We start from the raw sequence: 21,123 nt of genomic DNA on the forward strand, positions 1-21,123 counted from the left end.
ATGTTCAGTGAACCGTAAAATTGGGGTCAAAACTCTAACTTGGCATTTAAATTAGAAAGTTCATATCATAGGACAACTTGGCATTTAAATTAGAAAGTTCATATCATAGGGCACATGTATACTAAGTTTCAAGTTGATTGGACTTCAACTTCATCAAAAACTACCTTGACCAAAAACTTTAACCTGAAGCGGGACAGACGGACGGACGAACGGACGCACAGACCAGAAAACATAATGCCCCTCTACTATCGTAGGTGGGGCATAAGAATAGGATGAATACATTTTATTAATCCGCAACACGGTTTATTCATTGTTCTCTACTTTTTTTGGTGTTATTTTGAATAGACAGTGGGAAAATGCAGTCATTCCTTCGATAGATATATATCTAAAGAACCAGATGTCGCTAATGCCTTAGATCCGATATTTTGATATCTGGAGTAATTAAATTATTGTTTGTCATTCAATCGTTTTTTCTTAAATAATCTTTGAAGAGTTCGTAACCTTATTTAGGATGAAAATCAAATATATATCATATCCATAAACCTTTATACATTTTAGCAGGTTTATTTACTTACAATATCGTCATAAAAGAATGACCATTTGAAAACTTATGTATGCATAATATCAACAATGATATATGAAAACTACAATTCATCAGTGTCGGAAATAAATTGATGATCAATAAGGAAGTTCCATGTTTCTAATATACAGAAAAACAAAGAATGTTTTTTTCTTTTAAATGAGCAAATAACTGAGAGTGTTAGTGCTTCTCGGCAATAACACAGGAATGAAAAAGAGATAATATAGTTTAACATGATGAAATTGTTATAAAATTTGTACACATAAAAGTAAATAAACTCATCATAGATACAAGGATTAAAAATTTATATTTACGCCAGACGTGCGTTTCGTCTTCAAAAGACTCATCAGTGACGCTCGAATCAAAAAACGTTTAAAAGGCCAAATAAAGTACGAAGTTGAAGAGCATTGAAGACCAAAAATTCCTAAAAGTTTTGCCAAATACAGCTAAGGTAATCTATTCCCGTGGTAGAAAAGCCGTAGTTTTTTTTAAAAAATTCAAAGTTTTGTTAACAGTTAATTTATAATTATGAACATATCAATGATAACTCAAGTCAACAAAGAAGTGCTGACTACTGGGGTGGTGATACCGTCGGGGAAATAAATCTCCACCAGCAGTGGTATCGAACCAGTGGTTGCCAATAAACTCATCATAGATACCAGGATTAAAATTCTATATTTACGCCAGACGCGCATTTCGTCTACAAAAGATTCATCAGTGACGCCCGAATCAAAAAATGTTTAAAAGGCCAAAATTACTTATGTTCGTTTGAAATCTTTATTTTTTTTATCGTTACACATGTACAATTATGATGTTTGCGAAGTGAAATGATAAACCAACTTTTTATAATTTTCATACAAATATTGAAAACAAATGTGTTTCCTTAAATTTTGCTGCCGACTTGATATTATTAATATAATTTTGGAACATTTACTTTGAACAACAAGATAGGTTAAATGTTTTTATGTTTACTTCATAGTAAAACTGTCAACTCACTGCATTTACTAAATGTTGTACTGGTTTCGAGATATCATAAATTTTGTTTAAATATTTACTTATTGTGAATCCGAACAATGTTTTGAATAAACAGTAACGTAAGTTGTAAAATGTTTGAAGTGTTATGATGCTTTATCTCAAAGTGAGGTTTGCTTGTATCAGATTAAACGGAAAAAAATATATCTACGGAATACCTGTTTTTAACATTAAAAGTTAAATCACACTGGTATAAAAAATGAAGGAAAAAACACCAAAAACAAGTGGGAAACCTAAAACATTCATAAAATAGAAAATGTGGTATAATTGCATGTACAGTGTTCGTTTGCAATAAGCAATTTTTTCAATAAATACGTATGAGCTTTGCATTTAATTTAGTATCCTAATATTTTCTGTATTTGTCATGTGATGGATATATAGACAAATAAGGCGATGCGGTTAAGTTGCAAATGAGTTACATATGAACCGGAAAAGACGTTGATGTAAGAATAACGTGAATGCAAGTTATGATAAATGTGCACGAAAGGAATTGTAGGTAATAGTGTAATCTTCAACAATGACCATAAACCCATATTGCATAATAAGCTGTCAGAGTCCCTTGCATGATAAATAAAAGCAACAGTAGTATACCGCTGTTCGAAAGTCATAAATCGATTGACCCGGGTTACAAACTAAAACTGAGGGAAACACATTACATATAAGAGGAAAACAACGAAACAACAGAAATACTTAAGTCGAACAAAAAACCAAACGACAAAGCAACACACTCAGAAACGAAATATAAGAAACTTGCATGATAAAATTTAAGACAAATCAAACCCTTAACATAACCTGCGGTTATTATCATGTCGTGCTTGTTCGCAAAGTTATCGCAAGATAAATCATAGGCATTCGGCAAATTCTGGCAAATAAACGTAGACGTCACGAAAAAAGGAACATAGTAACAGGAATATCAGAAAAAAAGACAGACAAAAGATACCAAGGGGACATTGAAATTCATCAGTCGAGAAGAAATTGTCATGTGCTGAACGACACAAGTCACAAACGTACGAACTATTTCACAAGTCAGTATGTGCAATACTATCTATATACAGTCTTGTCATACAAAAATATAAATATGCAGAAGAAATCTGATTTTTTGACATTTTGATTCATATTCAATTAGTTGAGTTGCAGTATTGTTTGGGCTGTTGTAATTGATTTCAATAAAACAAAATTATTAGAAAAACATTTTTATACAATTATTTTTTCTGATAAAAATTATAACATATCATTTATTATATTATATTTATTTTAAGCAGAAGATCTATTTTAGCTCAGGGGCATTTTTTTTTCGCGAACATGTATTACAAACGAATGCTGATAGAACAAGTCATTTGAAAACTGTCTGGTCATAAGATGGTATTATTGAATATATTTTAAGTCAACAAAATATCATTTTGTAAATGTAAAAATTATCTATTTTTCAATAACATTATTACTTAATGAAGTAACATTTAAGATATGTTAACATTCACAATGTAAAATATATAACCGTAAATATTTTCCTTGGAGATAAAATCATGCAATCTTTATCACTAAATCAAATTTAAGTAATTTTATATACATCTGTGTACATAGTAAAAATAGCTCTAATATTAATGTAAAGAAAAACCCAAAATCTTTTAAAAAAAATACAAAACTGATTATGTTAAGTAGTAAAAATTGCCTTATTTAGCAAGATGTGTTTTTTTTTCTTTTCAAAAACCTTTTTGAGATTCTTAAATCAACACCAAATCACACGTCAATACGTTATGCTTTGCCTTGAACTCTCAGATGAACTGTTACTATGTCTAGGGATATGAAAGTATAAAATCAGCAATTCAACAATGCAATCCAAGAACGACAGCTTCTTGTCAAGGCAGATGAACGACAAATAAATATGGAATACGAAACACCACGGGTAAGTTATTTTGTTATGTTTCATCTGGTGCTAGGTCAAATATAAGAAACATGCATTTAAGAGCTTTCAAAAGAAGTATCAAAATGACTTCTTATGGATCAATAAAACACGTTGTAGCATTCAACACCTTGAGCTGTGGATAATTTCGGTATTTGAAGTCTTGCAGCCATGGAATTATAAAACTTTATTTTTTCCGTAGTTTTTTATTCTGTGTATTAACACATACTGCACAAGATTTTTTTTTACGAAATAAATTAAAAAATAAATAAATTGAGAATGGAAATGGGGAATGTGTCAAAGAGACAACAACCCGACCAAATAAAAAAACAACAGCAGAAGGTCACCAACAGGTCTTCAATGTAGCGATAAATTCCCGCACCCGGAGGCGTCCTTCAGCTGGCTCCTGAACAAATATATACTAGTTCAGTGATAATGAACGCCATACTAATTTCCAAATTGTACACAAGAAACTAAAATTAAAATAATACAAGACTTACAAAGGCCAGAGGCTCCTGACTTGGGACAAGCGAAAAAACAACTATTCGATTGAAGGTTCCAATAGCAGTTGTAGAAGAAGATTCTAATAAGAACGTGTCGAATAAAACAAAGGAGGAAGATGTAGACCCATGGGCTGTCAATACTAAAGAAACTGATGATGGACCTGAATGGAAAGGTCGGTGATTTGAATTTCTTCTTTACAATCTTATTTAGGCATACTAGTAGAAGATATCATAATTTAATTTTGTTTTTATGTTTTGCCAGTGATTTGAATGTTTACATAACAATCTTATTTAAGCATATAGAAGGTTGTATTTAATTATATTATTATGTTTTGCTCAACAAACAGATATACGCTATTTAAACATTGTACATCTCAAAATGTGCATGCGCCTGTTTAAATAGTTATCAAAGGTACCAGGATTATAATTTAGTACGCCAGACGCGCGTTTCGTCTACGTAAACTATGTTGTTGTCGTAAGTTTTATCTTATTGTCCTGTTTTTTTTAAAGTCCGATCTTCAATTGTTTTAGTTAATTATTTCCACAACTTGCATACAGTGGATGGACGAATTATAGTATGACAACTTATTGTATGAACGCATGTCTTTTGTTAAGTATTGTATGCTGCCCTCTGTATACCTTTTGGTAGTTTTTTTTTGTCTACCCAGGACTTGTTTGTTTACACATCTTTTGTTTCAGATATGTCATGTAAAGACAGGTCAGTTTACCTCATAACTGTCATTATCAAGATCGCATTTATATTTGGATTCTTATACCTTTTCATTAGTTCACTTGGTTTTCTCAGCGATGCGTTTCAGCTGGTTGGAGGTACGTAATGTAAATATTTACCATTTAAGACCATTGATGATAATAAACAGAAACTTTCTTTTTATCACTATGATTATTTATAGAATAACTAAACGAAAAATTCAAATAGAGAACAATATTCAACGAGTGACCGAACAACACATCAATTCACGAATGCGCGTAGCGCATGAGTTAATTATCAGTGTTGTTCGATCACGAGTTGAATATTTTTCGATATTTGAATTCTTTAATTAGTTATTCTTTTTATTACATTGGCAAATGGCTTTTCTTTTTAAAGAAATTAATGTAAAACATGCAATGAACTATATCTTTTTTCTTCGCATTCACAATTTGTTTTGATCCGCCGTTATCGACAACGCCTATTGTTGTATGACGTCAGAGAGTGAAATAACCACGTTTATTTTACATGTGAAATTATCGGTTTTTATTTAACTGGGAAATCAATGTAATTCATTGCAACCAATGTAATAATATATTTTATTACAGTCATTTTTTTTTCTTTAAAATCTTCTATTTGTTAAATCGAGAAGCTAAGTAAAGTAAATATGTGGCATTGTTGATAATAAACATAAAATTAGATTTTATCCTTATGATCATAATTTTTTGTTTCATTAATTATTTTTTTTAAATATCTTTTGTTTGTAAAATCGAGATATTGTTTGTTTCACAAGACATTGTAAAATATATGTAATAGCACTTTATAAATCTCACACGTTAGAAGCACTTTTAAAATCTAAAAATCAGATAGCCAGATAGTTTATTCTTAATCATTTTATGATTCAAGTTTCGTCTATACTGAACAGAAATTCATTGATAAACATTAATAAAGTCATCATCCATTTCTGAAGACATCAGACGTTTATAAAAAGTATAAATCACAAAAAATACTTAACACCGAGAAAATTTCAAATGGAAAGTTCATGATCGAAGGCAAAATGAAAAGCTCAAATACATCAAACGAATGGATAACAACTGTCCTATTCCTGACTTGGTACAGGCATTTTCTCAAGAAGAAAATGGTGGATTAAACCTGTACCAAGTCAGAAATTTAGCAGAGCATAGTGTGTGTACCTACACGAGCAAAGCAGCAACACTAGATGTTTGGCTTACCCCACAACAAGTGGCAGTTGATATCTTATAGTTCGTTTCTGTGTGTGTTACGTTGTTTGTTTTTTTGTTGCACTTTAGTGTTTCTGTTTTGCTTCTCTTATAGTTGATGTGATCCCCTCGGTATAGGTTTGTAACCCGGATTTGTTTTCTCTCTATCGATTTATGACTTTCGAACAGCGGTATACTTCTGTTGCCTTTATTTATAGTAAGCCAAACCTCTCACTTGTATGACAGCCGCATAAAATTCCATTATATTAACAACGGTATGTGAACAAAAAAAAAATCATAGGTAAAAATTGCAAAAATAGGTGAACAGCAGTCAACATTGTGTTATAATCTTAATCACTATAAAAACAACAAATATATAACGAAAAAGCGCAAAAAAAAAAAAAAAAAGCATATAGACAAAACATATAAGCTAAAATGAAAATGATATCAGTATTCGTTCCACCAGATATGTTTATTTTCGTTGAAATTGATCTGAAATCTATAGTGTACATAAAAATTGTAAAAAAAAGCTACGATATAGAGAACATGTTAAACGTAATACTAAACATTTTTAAATATCTTATAAGAAACAGTCAAATATAAAATGGCATATGACATAGAAATGTTGCAGGGAAAACAGCAGGAAAGGTTTTCAGAGAGAATGAAATTCTTACCAATCCAGTAGCTGGTTTAATGATGGGAGTTCTGGTTACTGCTTTGTTACAGAGTTCATCCACTACAACGTCGATAATTACCACTATGGTAGGATCTGATAGTAAGTTTGAGTTTGATTCAAAATAAATGAAGATTACTCATTTCAACATTCAGGATGGCATTTGTGGATACGACAACTTTCCATAAGCAGAGTGAAGACATTTTTGGTTGATATTACTGAAGCATCAATGTACGAATATATTGATAGTTAGCAATGTTGAACATTTACAACTATAAAACAAATTTCGTACCTTCAGCTGATTCTTTAATAGAATTTTATCTAACGACTAACTAAATCCTTTTATAATATGTGAAAATAAAAGTACAGGATCATCCTGTGAAGAATAAAAAGAAACTAGGTTTATCCTTTAAGGTAGCACAATACAAAGATTTTATAACTCCAACTACCAAGTTTTAAAATGCTGTAACTTTCTTAAAATTGCTTGAAAATTTATAAAAGTGGTAGTTTTGGATAGCTAACAGATTACTCTTTCAAATTAATGCAATGTTACCATTATGCAACAATTATGTAACCAATTATAATGTTAACGGAATCAAAAATATTTTTAACCAAATTTCCACTTTCAAATGAAATTAGCTTCTGCATAGGTATCCCTAGAGGCTTGATTTTATTATATGTTGTTCCTATGGCCATTTTCTACAAAAGGGTGTCTCAGATTTCAGATAGAATGTATAGAACAAATTTTACACCTAATTAAACATTATCTTCTTTTATGTGGTTAGGATGTTTCACTAATTGGAGATTTATGAGAGAATAGAATACCTTAGAGACAATCTGAGACACCCTTTTGAAGCCCATGATGTGTTGATTAAGATTTCGTTAAAATTTTCTGTATAGTTAAAGAGATGAAAGAGCTAAATTCATTCAAGTGACCTTACCCAGATTTTGCCACTAATTACATAATAATTGATTACATAATGATTGCATAATAAAAATATTACATTCATTTAAAAGATTAATCTTTTATCTATCTATATGTACCTCTTTTATTATTTTCTATGCATTCATAAGAAAGTTACAGCATTTCAAATGTTAGTGATTGGAAGTAAAAAAATCTTTGTATTGTGCTACCTTAAGTTAACATTGCACCATATAAATTATGTCATCTCACTATGTCATCTCTCTATGTCATCACACTATGTTGAACTCATCTATCACATCAAGATTCAAAGATAGGAAAAAACAGACACAGTTAGGTGTGCCTCATATCTTTAGTTACACCTAGAAATTGACAATTGTGGTTGGTTGAGAATAAAACTTTACGACAAAAAGGATGAGTTAAGCATCTCAACCGTGAATCTTCTATTTCTATGTAGCATCATTCTTACAGAGTTTGCATGTGGATTAAAAATATATCCCATTTGATAAGATGTTTTAGAGTTTGCATCATTTTTCCTGAACAGAGAGTTTCTGCTTACAAGGTAACTATTAAATCAAGGATTCCAAGAGACGAAGGTGAAGTAATTCCTTTCAAAATTGTTCAGACGACATCACGAGTCTGTTGACCGTAATGGAATATCTATTTTTATAGATGACAATCGGTAACTTCCAGTTTTCGATACCATGAACCCTTTTCCTTTGAATGTGACATGCCCGAATTAGACTAATCACAGAGTGTGTATTTACATGAGAACAAGTGCAGCATCTTCTTACCCTTTCGAAGTATTTGATACCAGTGACAATTTTTTTTATTGTGATCGTGTTGCACAGTCTTGAGTTTTCTAATTTTAGTTTTGTATACTGTTGTATGTAATTTGGTCGCTTGTAGACAATGGGTTGTCAGTTTGAAATCGATTTACCAGTTTGGTAATCTTTTTGAAATCTTTTATATCTCTTCTGGTAAAATGCTTACTACTGTGAATAAGTAAGAATTTATGCATTTAATTTTAGTTATTCCGATTAAGACAGCTTTAATAATGGTAATGGGAGCCAATATTGGAACATCAGTTACGAATACCATAGTTTCATTGACACAGTCGAATGATCGTAAAAAGTTCCGGAAGGCATTTGGTGGTGCAACAGTGCTAGATATGTTTAACTGGTTGTCTGTTATAATCCTTCTACCAATAGAAATAGCATTTCATTATTTATATCATCTGACAAACGCCATTGTTAGAGGGTTACATTCAGCAGAATCTGGCAAGAAAAATGACATACTAAAAACAATAACACGACCTTTTACAGAGCTCGTTGTTCAGGTACTAATAAACATAAAGAAGTGTGTGTTACAGTTCATTGTTTCTATTGTTTTATTAGACATGTTACGAAAAGGTATATTCTCGACGCTGAGGTTGACAAATTAGACTTTAAATAAAGGGACGGTGTCAAAACATAATTTAAACAGGTAAAATTTAAATCTTAAATCACATTTATCTAGAACATCATAATGTAACATCCTATGATGGTAATTGCTTTTGTGATATCATTTCTGGCTATCATAAGACATGAAAAGTGTATTAGTGCAGGAGTGGGTGGGCTAGAAAAGGGGGGCTGAGAGTTATACAAGTTCATTCGATTATAGATTGATAATATATACATATTAAGCTTAATAGATATTAGTTTTATTGTTGTATAACAGTTCCTGAAAAAGTTCATTCTGTCGCTCCACTAATCATACACAGAGCTCTATAGTCTGGTTGATTTTTCTCTCTCGGGTGTCTTCATAAGTTTCCAATGACTGAAGTTTTTAGTGCTTTAAAGCGTGTTCGACATATATCCGACACTCTGATATAGAAAATTCATTTGTTTACACTTTCTTCTTTCTACTCGTGGTTAAGCTTTCAAGTTGGTGGCGTCTATAGGGGTAAACATTTTCGAAGAACACATATGGCAAACAGTAGCTAACGACCACCACTGAACTACAGGCCCCTGACTTAGGACAGGCTAATGAAAAGTATTGCGGGCTTTAAGATTTTTGTTATATATTTCCTGCCTTTTTATCGCCCTATTCTATCCGGACTTTTTATAGTTTATTCAGCCTTGTTTGACATGAATTGTCATCCTGCCTATTTTATGTGAAGTTGTTCATTCTGTCATTTTTTTAAAACTTGAAACTCCTGTCCTGCCTTTTTTTAAATTGAATCCTTGTCCCCTCCCCCTCCCTGAAAAAGGTACCTCCGTAGAGTAGTAATATGTACACATCCAACAGATTTTATATAACACCATAAATATTTTTAGAGAACCCCTAGCATTGTTATCTTAAATAGAGAAAAAACCCATCGATCATCGGTGTTAATTTTACTATCGTCATTTTTTAATGAAACGGTTGGCGAATTTCCACAAAACATCTGCATAAAGTGGTGTTAAGGTGTAAATGCAAAGTCATTATCATCGGCTATCATGCGTTTGAAACGCTGCAGGGATGTTCAACCGGTGAGTAGTGGGGCATGTATTACAAGCGCATGAAATATTTGCCACTGGATGTATATTTAGCAACCAACAATCAATAAATCACAAACCCCTTATAAAGATAATACAAATTGAGCTGTAACTGTTCATATTAAGACAAAGTTGTAAGGAAATAAAGGGGGAAAATACATGTATTCGAAGCTATATGATCGCGAGTAAATTTCCTACAACTATAATGCAACATGTTTCAAGTTGAAATTGTAAAACAAAATCCTGTTTAAGGTGTTTTAAAATAGACCCCGTTAAATAAAAAAATAGGTGGATCGAAATGCATACACTCCCTTGTTTGCTTTTCATAACTTTATAAAAAATACCGTAAGAAACTTATTCACGAGTAGGTATAAAATAGATTATCATACCAGATTATTTGAAAGACCTGTTAAGGGCTCGCCGAAGAATTCACACACGTATGTATCCCGTGTCTCAGTTGCCCCGCACATCTACTGCATTTACATAAACGTCCCCCCTCTCTCATTTTTTGCATTGCTATCTATTTCTCATATCTCTTATGGTAAAAATATTATTGAATATTCGTTCCATACGGAATTTCCTCCAAAAGGATCAATGCAGGTTTTTAAATTATATTCAATGCATACACAGGTAATCTCTTTTGTGTTTTGACACAACCCCACATTTAAAATGTAATTTGTCAACCTCAGCATCGTGAATATACCTTTTCGTAACATGTCTATTACCTTGATTCGTATAATCTAATTGATATAAAAGATTTGAACATTAGTTTACATGTTGTATTGGCTACAATCGTTTAATAGTAATATAGGCGAATTTGATGAACAAGATGTAATAATACAGTGACTTTTGAAACCTCAAAATTCTATCTCATAGAATCTTAAATGAGAGGTACGGCCACTAGACTAATAAAGACATTTTTATTTGTTATTTTTACAAAAACAATTGCTTATAATTGAGTTGTCGCTTTTAAAATTATAATCATAAAAAAACCATTTTACCTATTGCACTGATTTTGATATAGACATGTCATTGTTATCTAGGTAAACAAGCATGTTATCACGGACATAGCTTTGAATGAAAAAAGGTGCAACAGACCATTCAGTATTATATCGTTGGTGTAACAAATAAAGCAGCTGTACAATGCCACGACAGACCATCATAGTAATGACAGTAAGTATGTTTATACTTGGGTAAGAAAAGGTATATTATTATTAATTTAATTCTATTTTTAGTACAAAATGTAATTGTATTAATAAAATTATTAAAGTACGCATAAAGTGAATTTCTTTCTCGTGGAAAGCTCGAAATGTATTTATCTTTTACTTTTGCTAATAGCTTAGAAGAAAATAAGAATAGTGTAATGTATTTTCTAGGATACTGAATTGTTCTTTAACTTACACCTTGAATTTCATTGGGCGCTTGTATATACATAAGAAAGCAAATTTCATTTGTTTGATTGGAACGTATTTCAAGAATGTTATACTTGTCTATAATATGCATCTTTTTTTCTAGAAAAAGTACAAAGTTGCTTAAAATCACACCAACAATGACCCCAAATATTTTTTTGAAAAAAATGTAGTTTTATATGCAATATATTGCGAAAAATCGCCACACTCATGATAAAGTATGAGAGAAAATCGCTTGTTTTCGATATATTGATATATTGAGTGACTGTTGATTTCTTAACGTACAGTGGCAAAAAGGTTCATGCATGTTCAGGACGAGAACACATTATCAATAAATACAAAAGGTAGGTCCTGTAGTAAAGTCCATTTGGAATTGAGAATTGAGAAATTTAGAATGCCACTGGAAAATGAGGGTTAATTGGATAGGGAAACATATTTTCTTGCAACAGGCCCCCTAAAGACACATCAAAGAGGTGTTGCAAGAGTTCATAATGTGCAGAGCACTTTGCGCTCTCTCTACACGAGGCATCCTATTAAGCGTCCTAGTTCTAATCGGACGTGTTATCATAAAAAGAAGCGCAATAGGCTGAACTGATAGATCTTCGTTCCTTTTAATAACCTGATGATAGATGTTGAAACAAGAGGATCTTGAAGAATGATTCATTGTCACAGAACGGGTAATTCGCATTTTAAAAATCTAAACTTCGGAAATGTTTTAGGCTCACAAATTGTATTATTTTAAATAAACTAATCACAGATACCAGGTTAAAAATTGTGTATTACAGACGTGCGTTTCCTCTATAAAAGACTCACCAGTGACGCTTGATTCGAAAACGATAAAAAGTCCGAATAAATCACGAAGTTAAAGATCATAGAGTATCAAAAAGTTTGAAAGGTTTTGCCAAATACATCTAAAGTAAATCTATTCGTTGAGTAGAAAATATATATTCAGAATTTCGAAAAGTTAAAAGGTTTTTAAACAGTTAATTAGTAATTATTACCATGTTAATGATAATTCATAATTATTACCATATCACTAATAATGCATGTCAACACAGAATTTTAAATGTTAAAATGCCAAGTAAAAGATGATGCTAAGGCCTAAATATTCCGGAATGTTTTGCCATATTCATCTAAGGTAATCTATTCCTCAGATAGAAGTACATAATCATTTCGGGTTAGTGTTAAACACTTTGGTATTGTTCGCCTTTTTCACCCACTTCATGTTAACCGATTACTTATAATTATCCTTACCCAATATAATGGTCAATTTATCAATAATTTTCTAACAAAAAGGCTTTTAATTTATCCTTAAATGTTATTCAGTCCACCGAACTTATGACAGTAATAAAAAAACCTAGAAGTGAGGAATATAAATTCTAGGAACTATTATTGTCTATCTATACATATAATAAATTAGGATTAGCCATTAAAAAAAATACATATTTTTTTTTTTAGTTTTGTTTAATGTTGGTGTTATCTAACTAAAAGTTTTAAATTAATACATAAGATTGTAATTTCATAGAAGCATGACTCAAGTCGTATACAATATATGATAAGTACCGTAGTTATCAACCTGCCTCTTCTTTTAGCTAATCAATATAGCCCTTTTGTAACAGTTAAAAATCATGAGTTGGTAGTATGATTGCCCGAGTTTTTCTGTGAATCACATATACTTACATACACATAAGAAAATGTGGTATAATTTCCAATCTGCCATGAAACAACTGTCCACCAAACGATATAGAAGTTAACTACTGTATGTAACCGTACGGTGGATTTATATCATTATATATTGTACCCCTGGGAGATCATTTCGATGCGTGAATTAAAATTCTGTTGCTTTTCAGTTTTGCTATAATATGTTTCAAAGTCTTAATTCTATAAGATTTGGAATGCAATGAATTGTTCAACGAAATAAAAAATAGTTAGGACAACTAAAACTTCTAAATTCCCGATATGTTATTCTGTAAGTACAAAACTATATTTTGCAGCCTGAAGGTAGCTGTAAAACGAACCGTATTATTTAATCTTAAATGTTACAGGAACTGCTTACCCTTCTCTTCAACTGAGTTCTGTGATTTGTAGTTTTTAATGTATTTTTTTTTAAGACTTGTTCGTCTTTTCGTCGTTTTAAATTTTTATGAGTTTCGAACAGCGGTTTACTACTGTTGCCCTTATTTACTATTGTGTTTCCAGTTTTTTTGGAATTTATTTTCCTTTAATCCTTCTTTGTGTGTTTTTTTTTCAGCTCTTTAAGTGTTTTTATAAGTTTGGACTTTGACCTCGAGCATCACTGAAGACATTTTATTTGTCAAAATAAGCATCTGATGCAATATATTGAGTACAGTTATTGTTATTGGGTATCTTCCGCCCCTTTTGTTTTACAATAAAACGTTCTTTCAAAATCTTATTGTCTCAACAAAAAACAAGGTGCAGTAAAAGGAATTATCGCTATTTTGTGCATTTTTCCGTTGATCTAGTTTTGTGATAATTTTTCATGCTACTCGCTTGAGATGGAAAATTATCGCTAGAACCTAAGGAGGCACGTGGCGTGCTAATGAAATTGACAACGTCGTCATAGGTAAAATAGCGATAAACAGATTATCATTGGTCATCTCAGCTCAATTACGTTTCTCGCTTTGGCCGTACCGGCTCAAGTGAGAAAATCAATCTCATTGAGATGATCAACGATAATCAATAAATCCCATAAAATCAAGCCCATTGTCCACTTCTGTTGTCGACAATCGCCGTTGTATAATACTAAAACAATATTTTTGACTATTTGATTCCATTTTGTATTTATTATTGTTTATCAGTTACATATTGCATGTGTCTTCGACTGAATAGCTGATATGCAAAAAATACAGGCTGCACCAAGAATACACCATACCCCCTTTCTGTGCGTTTTGAAATAATTGCAAGAATATTAAATTTATATTAAGATCGTAATATAGAAGCATGACTCAAGTCGTATACAATATATGATAAGTACCGTAGTTATCAACCTGCCTCTTCTTTTAGCTAATCAATATAGCCCTTTTGTAACAGTTAAAAATCATGAGTTGGTAGTATGATTGCCCGAGTTTTTCTGTGAATCACATATACTTACATACACATAAGAAAATGTGGTATAATTTCCAATCTGCCATGAAACAACTGTCCACCAAACGATATAGAAGTTAACTACTGTATGTAACCGTACGGTGGATTTATATCATTATATATTGTACCCCTGGGAGATCATTTCGATGCGTGAATTAAAATTCTGTTGCTTTTCAGTTTTGCTATAATATGTTTCAAAGTCTTAATTCTATAAGATTTGGAATGCAATGAATTGTTCAACGAAATAAAAAATAGTTAGGACAACTAAAACTTCTAAATTCCCGATATGTTATTCTGTAAGTACAAAACTATATTTTGCAGCCTGAAGGTAGCTGTAAAACGAACCGTATTATTTAATCTTAAATGTTACAGGAACTGCTTACCCTGATTTGTAGTTTTTAATGTATTTTTTTTTAAGACTTGTTCGTCTTTTCGTCGTTTTAAATTTTTATGAGTTTCGAACAGCGGTTTACTACTGTTGCCCTTATTTACTATTGTGTTTCCAGTTTTTTTGGAATTTATTTTCCTTTAATCCTTCTTTGTGTGTTTTTTTTTCAGCTCTTTAAGTGTTTTTATAAGTTTGGACTTTGACCTCGAGCATCACTGAAGACATTTTATTTGTCAAAATAAGCATCTGATGCAATATATTGAGTACAGTTATTGTTATTGGGTATCTTCCGCCCCTTTTGTTTTACAATAAAACGTTCTTTCAAAATCTTATTGTCTCAACAAAAAACAAGGTGCAGTAAAAGGAATTATCGCTATTTTGTGCATTTTTCCGTTGATCTAGTTTTGTGATAATTTTTCATGCTACTCGCTTGAGATGGAAAATTATCGCTAGAACCTAAGGAGGCACGTGGCGTGCTAATGAAATTGACAACGTCGTCATAGGTAAAATAGCGATAAACAGATTATCATTGGTCATCTCAGCTCAATTACGTTTCTCGCTTTGGCCGTACCGGCTCAAGTGAGAAAATCAATCTCATTGAGATGATCAACGATAATCAATAAATCCCATAAAATCAAGCCCATTGTCCACTTCTGTTGTCGACAATCGCCGTTGTATAATACTAAAACAATATTTTTGACTATTTGATTCCATTTTGTATTTATTATTGTTTATCAGTTACATATTGCATGTGTCTTCGACTGAATAGCTGATATGCAAAAAATACAGGCTGCACCAAGAATACACCATACCCCCTTTCTGTGCGTTTTGAAATAATTGCAAGAATATTAAATTTATATTAAGATCGTTGAAGGCAAATTTGAGTTATCGTACAAAGTGTTGACAACTGACGACTAACATTGGTATCCATAACACGTCTTCGATGAGCGTTACAAAATTCAATTGTATACGATAACTTGTTTGAACCTACCTCATTAATGAATGCTTATTTTATTTCTACTTGCAACAAGTTGCTTACTATGTGTTTTCTAGCTATAAGTAATACTCAATAGTTGTTTAACATGTTTTAATGACATTTCATGTAGCAATTTCATTGTGCATGGGTATCATTACATTTATTACGCCTACAAATATATATATGCCTGAATAAAGACACTGTCAAATTAGCTGTCACCTATATGAAGGTATATGAATGTTACTTTTAAATACTGGCATAATAAAATGTATACGCCATTTTCAACATCACGCAGTGATACTACTCAGAACTAGCGAGTTCATATTGAGTTTTGTAGCTGCGTACATGAATTTTATTGCTGAAGTCACGAAATCCAGTGAACAACGTACCGGACGACTGACTGTTGGTGTTCAACGAATTTCCATCACGTCTGACATGTAAACCATTTCTTAAACAGATTTAAGTTCACAGCATCATATAGTATAATATATTAGTCCTCGTTATTCTATAATACTGTAAATGCTGTGTTGTCATAATTGTGATCAGAAAAGGTTGGATCATCTTCTATATTAGAAACTGTATTTTCTGTTTCATTTTTACAACATTTACATACTCCAAAAACTATTCTTATCACGTTGTCTAATGGTTTGAAAGAATGGCAGCACAACGGCAAAAAGTTCCAATTTTTCAAAATTGAAGGCAAACAGTAGTTGCATTTCGATTGACAACAATTAACTATAGAAATACACAGTAATACAAATAATATTATTGAGCCAATAATAGCAAATGGCAGCGTTCCCGCTAAGGATAGTCCAAAAATGAAGCCCGGAAGAGCTAAGAACATCATTATTAAATATACGACTGAGAACCAACGATATTTTGCAGTGATATTTCCCAGCTTTTTCGCAAGGTTAATTGGCGCTTTTCTTGTAATTGGTATAGGATAAAATAAAAGTATTCCCGAGAAATTAAAAAATAAATGACAAAGTGCAATCTGTAGTGCGTGCGGTAAAGCCTTTGCTGGACTTGCAAGCGCAGCAAGTATTCCTGTAATACAAGTTCCAATGTTTGAACCAAGAGTAAGAGGAAACATCCGGTCAAGGCTTACAACTCCAACTCCAACTAATGGCGTTAACGTTGATGTGAATATAGAACTACTCTGGACAAGAATCGTCATTCCTGAAAAAAGGAATATCAAGCTGTAATTGAAGTAAAAAATAACATGATGAAGAAACTGACCAAATTTGATAATTCGAAGCATTAACAGATACATTTTGAAAAGGTCCATGGTGTATCTTGTTGAAGGATTGTAGACACCCTGTTTTGTTCACATTTTTTACAGTTCCAATGAATGTTTGTTTATTTTTTATCATATTTTCTTCATGATTTTTGTTTGCGTCCAGTTAAACTATTGACAACTACGATGAAAAGCTTATATCAATATTTGCACTTCAATAATAAGCTAGATACATCTTACAGTTTAATGCATATTCTCAAGTTTAAATTAACTATGGTTATAAGAAGAAAAAAAACATATTTAACAAACGCGTGCAGTTATATAATGTTTTGGCCTAAAATTGATAGTATGCATGCGTTTAGAAAAAATATCAGCCTAAAATTCCATGATTTTTAAAAGATTTGTTTTGATTTTGATTTCAGACCATTTAAATTGCCCATCAACAGATCTGGTTATACAATATCAAACTTTAAATTAACGTTACAAAAGACAGTATGGCTTTTATGAATCTGCATAACTTGACCTGAAATATAGCGACAGTTGAACTATGCAAATAAACAACAAAATATCACTTGTGCTTTTTTGTGTTCGACATTGCTCTTATGACATCAAACGTTCTTCTAATGGCGCAGAAAATAGACATAATCTATATTAATAGAGAAAGGGATTATCATAACAAACCTGTTCCAACGATTATTGCAACATATCCTGTCAGATGTTTAAACACTCCAGGGAAATCTGAGTTGATGATCTTCTTGACAATTTTAGCAACTGAGCCCTTCAGGAGTGAATTAAGCAGTTTCACCATAAGGATCAGAGATACCACGATTAATCCAAGGGAAATAAGTAAAAGAAGTATTCCGATAGTGGAATCAGACAAGTCTGTTTTGGCAAACAAATTGTCACCTATAAAAATAATAGCATTTCTGACAAACAATAGAAATATTTCAAAAACCGTCATTCTAGATGGATGAAAACAAAACCGAAAACAAACTTATCTTAACTCAAGGAGATGTTGAATATTATCAGTAGTTTAGTACATCTCAATTATGTAAAAACTTTACTTTGCCATAAAATGAAACATAATATTGATAATGAGATCATTTTCAAAACTGATATGTGTTTCGTCAAGATTGTACATACAATTGTGTATATAATTAGTTATCAAAGGTACCAGGATTATAATTTAGTACGCCAGAAAATATGGTACGTCAGATGTTTTATTTGACAATGTTTTATAATACTGTCAATGCTATGAGTTGATAGTTTATATTGTGACCATAACAACAGGCTAGTTCGCATATATTGAATGTTATGAATTAAGCAGTTAGTTTCCCCGTTTGAACTGTTTCACATTTTGATGTCGGGGCCTTTTATAACTAACCATATGGTATTGTGTTTTACTCGGGTGATAAGATGTCTCATTTGCAATCATATCATATCTCATTTTTCATATTAAATCAAACAATTAAAAGCAAAATGAGCAAAATGACGCCGGAAATGTTCGAATTGTAGTCACGTCCATAAATATAACCCAACAAATTTATATTATTCACCCAGTTTGTACTAACATAAGTAACACAACGGGTGCCACATGTAAAGCATGATCTTTTTACTCTGCCAGAACTCCACAGATCATCCCCGGTTTTTGGTAGGGTTCTTGTTTTTTAGTTATTATAGATTATCGATGATCATTTCAACGAGATTGATTTTCTCGCATGAGCCGGTACGGCGAAAGTTAGAAAAGCAATCGAGTTGAGATGACCAATGATAATCTGTTTATCGCAATTTTATCTGTGACAACGTTGTCAATTTCTCTAGACTACACGTGTCGTACATTTCTTTAAAGTTGAAACTTACATCTTTCTACGTTGATTGTCTTCATTAGTGTCTCGTCACTTTTCCAATCGATAAAAGAATTGTTTGTGTTAAAGCCTTCTAAAGTATAATTAATATCTTGTCTTTTCAACTGACGAACTATTGTTGAATCTGAAAATAATTGTAAAGTCTTAATAAAACAAAAACACATACAGCAACAAATAAGACAAATATATTTTAAAAACTTAATTGTGTCTGGATGGAGTCCTCATTTCTGTATTCTTACTTTTTATGGTATTATCATCAAATTTTTCATTTTGTTTGGCAATTATTCTCATTTCTTTATTTCTTTTCAACTTTTTTTAAAAGAATCCTTTAATATATTAGTCTTCTAATTTGGCCATTTTTCAGTCTTTATATATTTATTACATTATTTTCATTTCTATAAACTCATCCAGACACTCATCAAAGTAGCATTTGTAAAATTTTCAAAGTAATCACAAGAAGCTTCGAGGGCCAAATACAGATATTTTTTGAAACTATCTATACCTTTTCACTCTTCTCAAAAAATAACAACGATGATAAAATTATATTCAAGAAATACTGATAAATATCAATTATCTGGCTGATTTTTAATGAGAACACGCCCATTTTTATATGTGCGTGAGCTCCGTACATACAATTCTTGATTATAGTTGAGAAGATATTTTAGGGTTAAATTAACTTTTAGTTATAACACTTACTGAATAATACACTTACTGTAAATACTATGATGGTCTACCGTAGTATTGAAGGGCTGCTTAATCTGTTTGCACCAACGATGTAACACCGAACGGTCTGATGCACCATTTTCATTCAATGCAATGTCTGTGATTACATGTTTGTTTACCTGGAAAAGTAACACATGTTATTTAATCGATACATTACGCTCATGCACGTTCATGGGGCGGAGATCATCAGCAGTGGTATGCTCCTAACACAAAACTTCTCCAATTGATGTTTGACGAATAAGAACTGAAATCAACTCTACACAAATTTTGCGACAGTTTCACCAATTTGATACGTCTGAATGCATATCAGGGGACCATGACCCTGCCGAAGCACTTATAATATTATATTTGGGTTCATGCGATTCCACCAGATTTTGTTAATAAACTATATCCTTCTTATTAACTGACTATTTTCTGGGAATCCCACATCAGAGAACCTAACTTTTACAGGCATTGCTCAATTGTTTTAGCCCTGGAAACGCATGAAATACTTCCACTGGAAGATTAGCAAACAAAATCAATCCTAGATATATAATACGTAAATATAATTTCTTTCTTATTCAAATCCTAATATAAATGATGATTTATTGATTGTTGATTGCTGAATTTCCAGTGGAAAATATTTGATGCTTGTTTAGGACAATCTGTATCATGATAATTACCTTAACAATGACCTCTGTAAACGGTCTTGTTATAATTTTCAACATGTCTTTTTTCTTTCCAGATTCTGTTAAATGTAAACTTCCAACAATGGCGCTTGTCAGGTAATATAAATAATGAAACGCTATTTCTATTGGTAGAAGGATAATTACAGACAACCAATTAAACATGTCGTGTACTGTAGCTCCACCAAACGCCTTCCGGAACTCCTCTCGATCTCCGGACTGGGTCAATGAAACTATGGTATTTGTAACTGAAGTTCCAATATTGGCTCCCATTACCATAGGAATTGCAGTCTTAATTGGAATAACTAAAATGCAATACGTAAATTCTTACTGAATTGCCATGGCAAGCATTTTATACAGAGCCTGAAAAGATTAAGTTTAAAGTTCCTATGTTTGAACTTTCATGTTACATTTTAACTGTAGATATTAGTATTATAATGTGGTACATCTGACAATCATTTTATCTACATAAGATTTATTAATGTCGTCCGAAACAGTTAAGAATCCGATTCAAAAAAGAAAATGTGCCTTATACAACTTTCTATGTCTACGGGAATAAAAGAAAATCATTTCAGGCAATTCTAAAATTTCATAAACAGTAACTTTACATGAAATGGCCATATCGACCATATTCTATTTCAACGTACACGTCTATTGGACTGAATCATATTACATAGCACCAACAGTGTTTTAATGGCTT

The 21,123-nt window shown here is 31.8% G+C and overlaps 1 protein-coding gene across 1 annotated transcript; it reads right to left on the reverse strand.

The window, feature by feature from the left end:
• Window positions 1-16,076: 16,076 nt before the first annotated feature.
• Window positions 16,077-20,798, reverse strand: LOC134721215 (sodium-dependent phosphate transport protein 2B-like). Its single transcript, XM_063584018.1, has 5 exons — window positions 20,421-20,798; window positions 19,748-19,877; window positions 19,031-19,159; window positions 17,852-18,076; window positions 16,077-17,112 (listed from the first exon to the last, which is right to left on the reverse strand). The coding sequence occupies exons 1-5, from the start codon at window positions 20,700-20,702 to the stop codon at window positions 16,439-16,441; spliced, it is 1,440 nt and encodes a 479-aa protein (XP_063440088.1). The 5' UTR covers window positions 20,703-20,798; the 3' UTR covers window positions 16,077-16,438.
• Window positions 20,799-21,123: the final 325 nt, after the last annotated feature.

This window comes from Mytilus trossulus, chromosome 6, assembly GCF_036588685.1.
Source record: "Mytilus trossulus isolate FHL-02 chromosome 6, PNRI_Mtr1.1.1.hap1, whole genome shotgun sequence".
Classification (NCBI taxonomy): domain Eukaryota; kingdom Metazoa; phylum Mollusca; class Bivalvia; order Mytilida; family Mytilidae; genus Mytilus; species Mytilus trossulus.

What these genes read in the sequence shown, in the direction of transcription:
- LOC134721215 (XM_063584018.1), bottom strand. Translation starts at nt 20,702, where the DNA reads ATGGTAATGGGAGCCAATATTGGAACTTCAGTTACAAATACCATAGTT. An exon ending in GACAATCAACGTAGAAAGAT is followed by an intron (nt 18,077 to 19,030) that starts GTAAGTTTCAAC and finishes TTATTTTTATAG; the next exon opens with GTGACAATTTGTTTGCCAAA. An exon ending in TGCAATAATCGTTGGAACAG is followed by an intron (nt 17,113 to 17,851) that starts GTTTGTTATGAT and finishes TCCTTTTTTCAG; the next exon opens with GAATGACGATTCTTGTCCAG.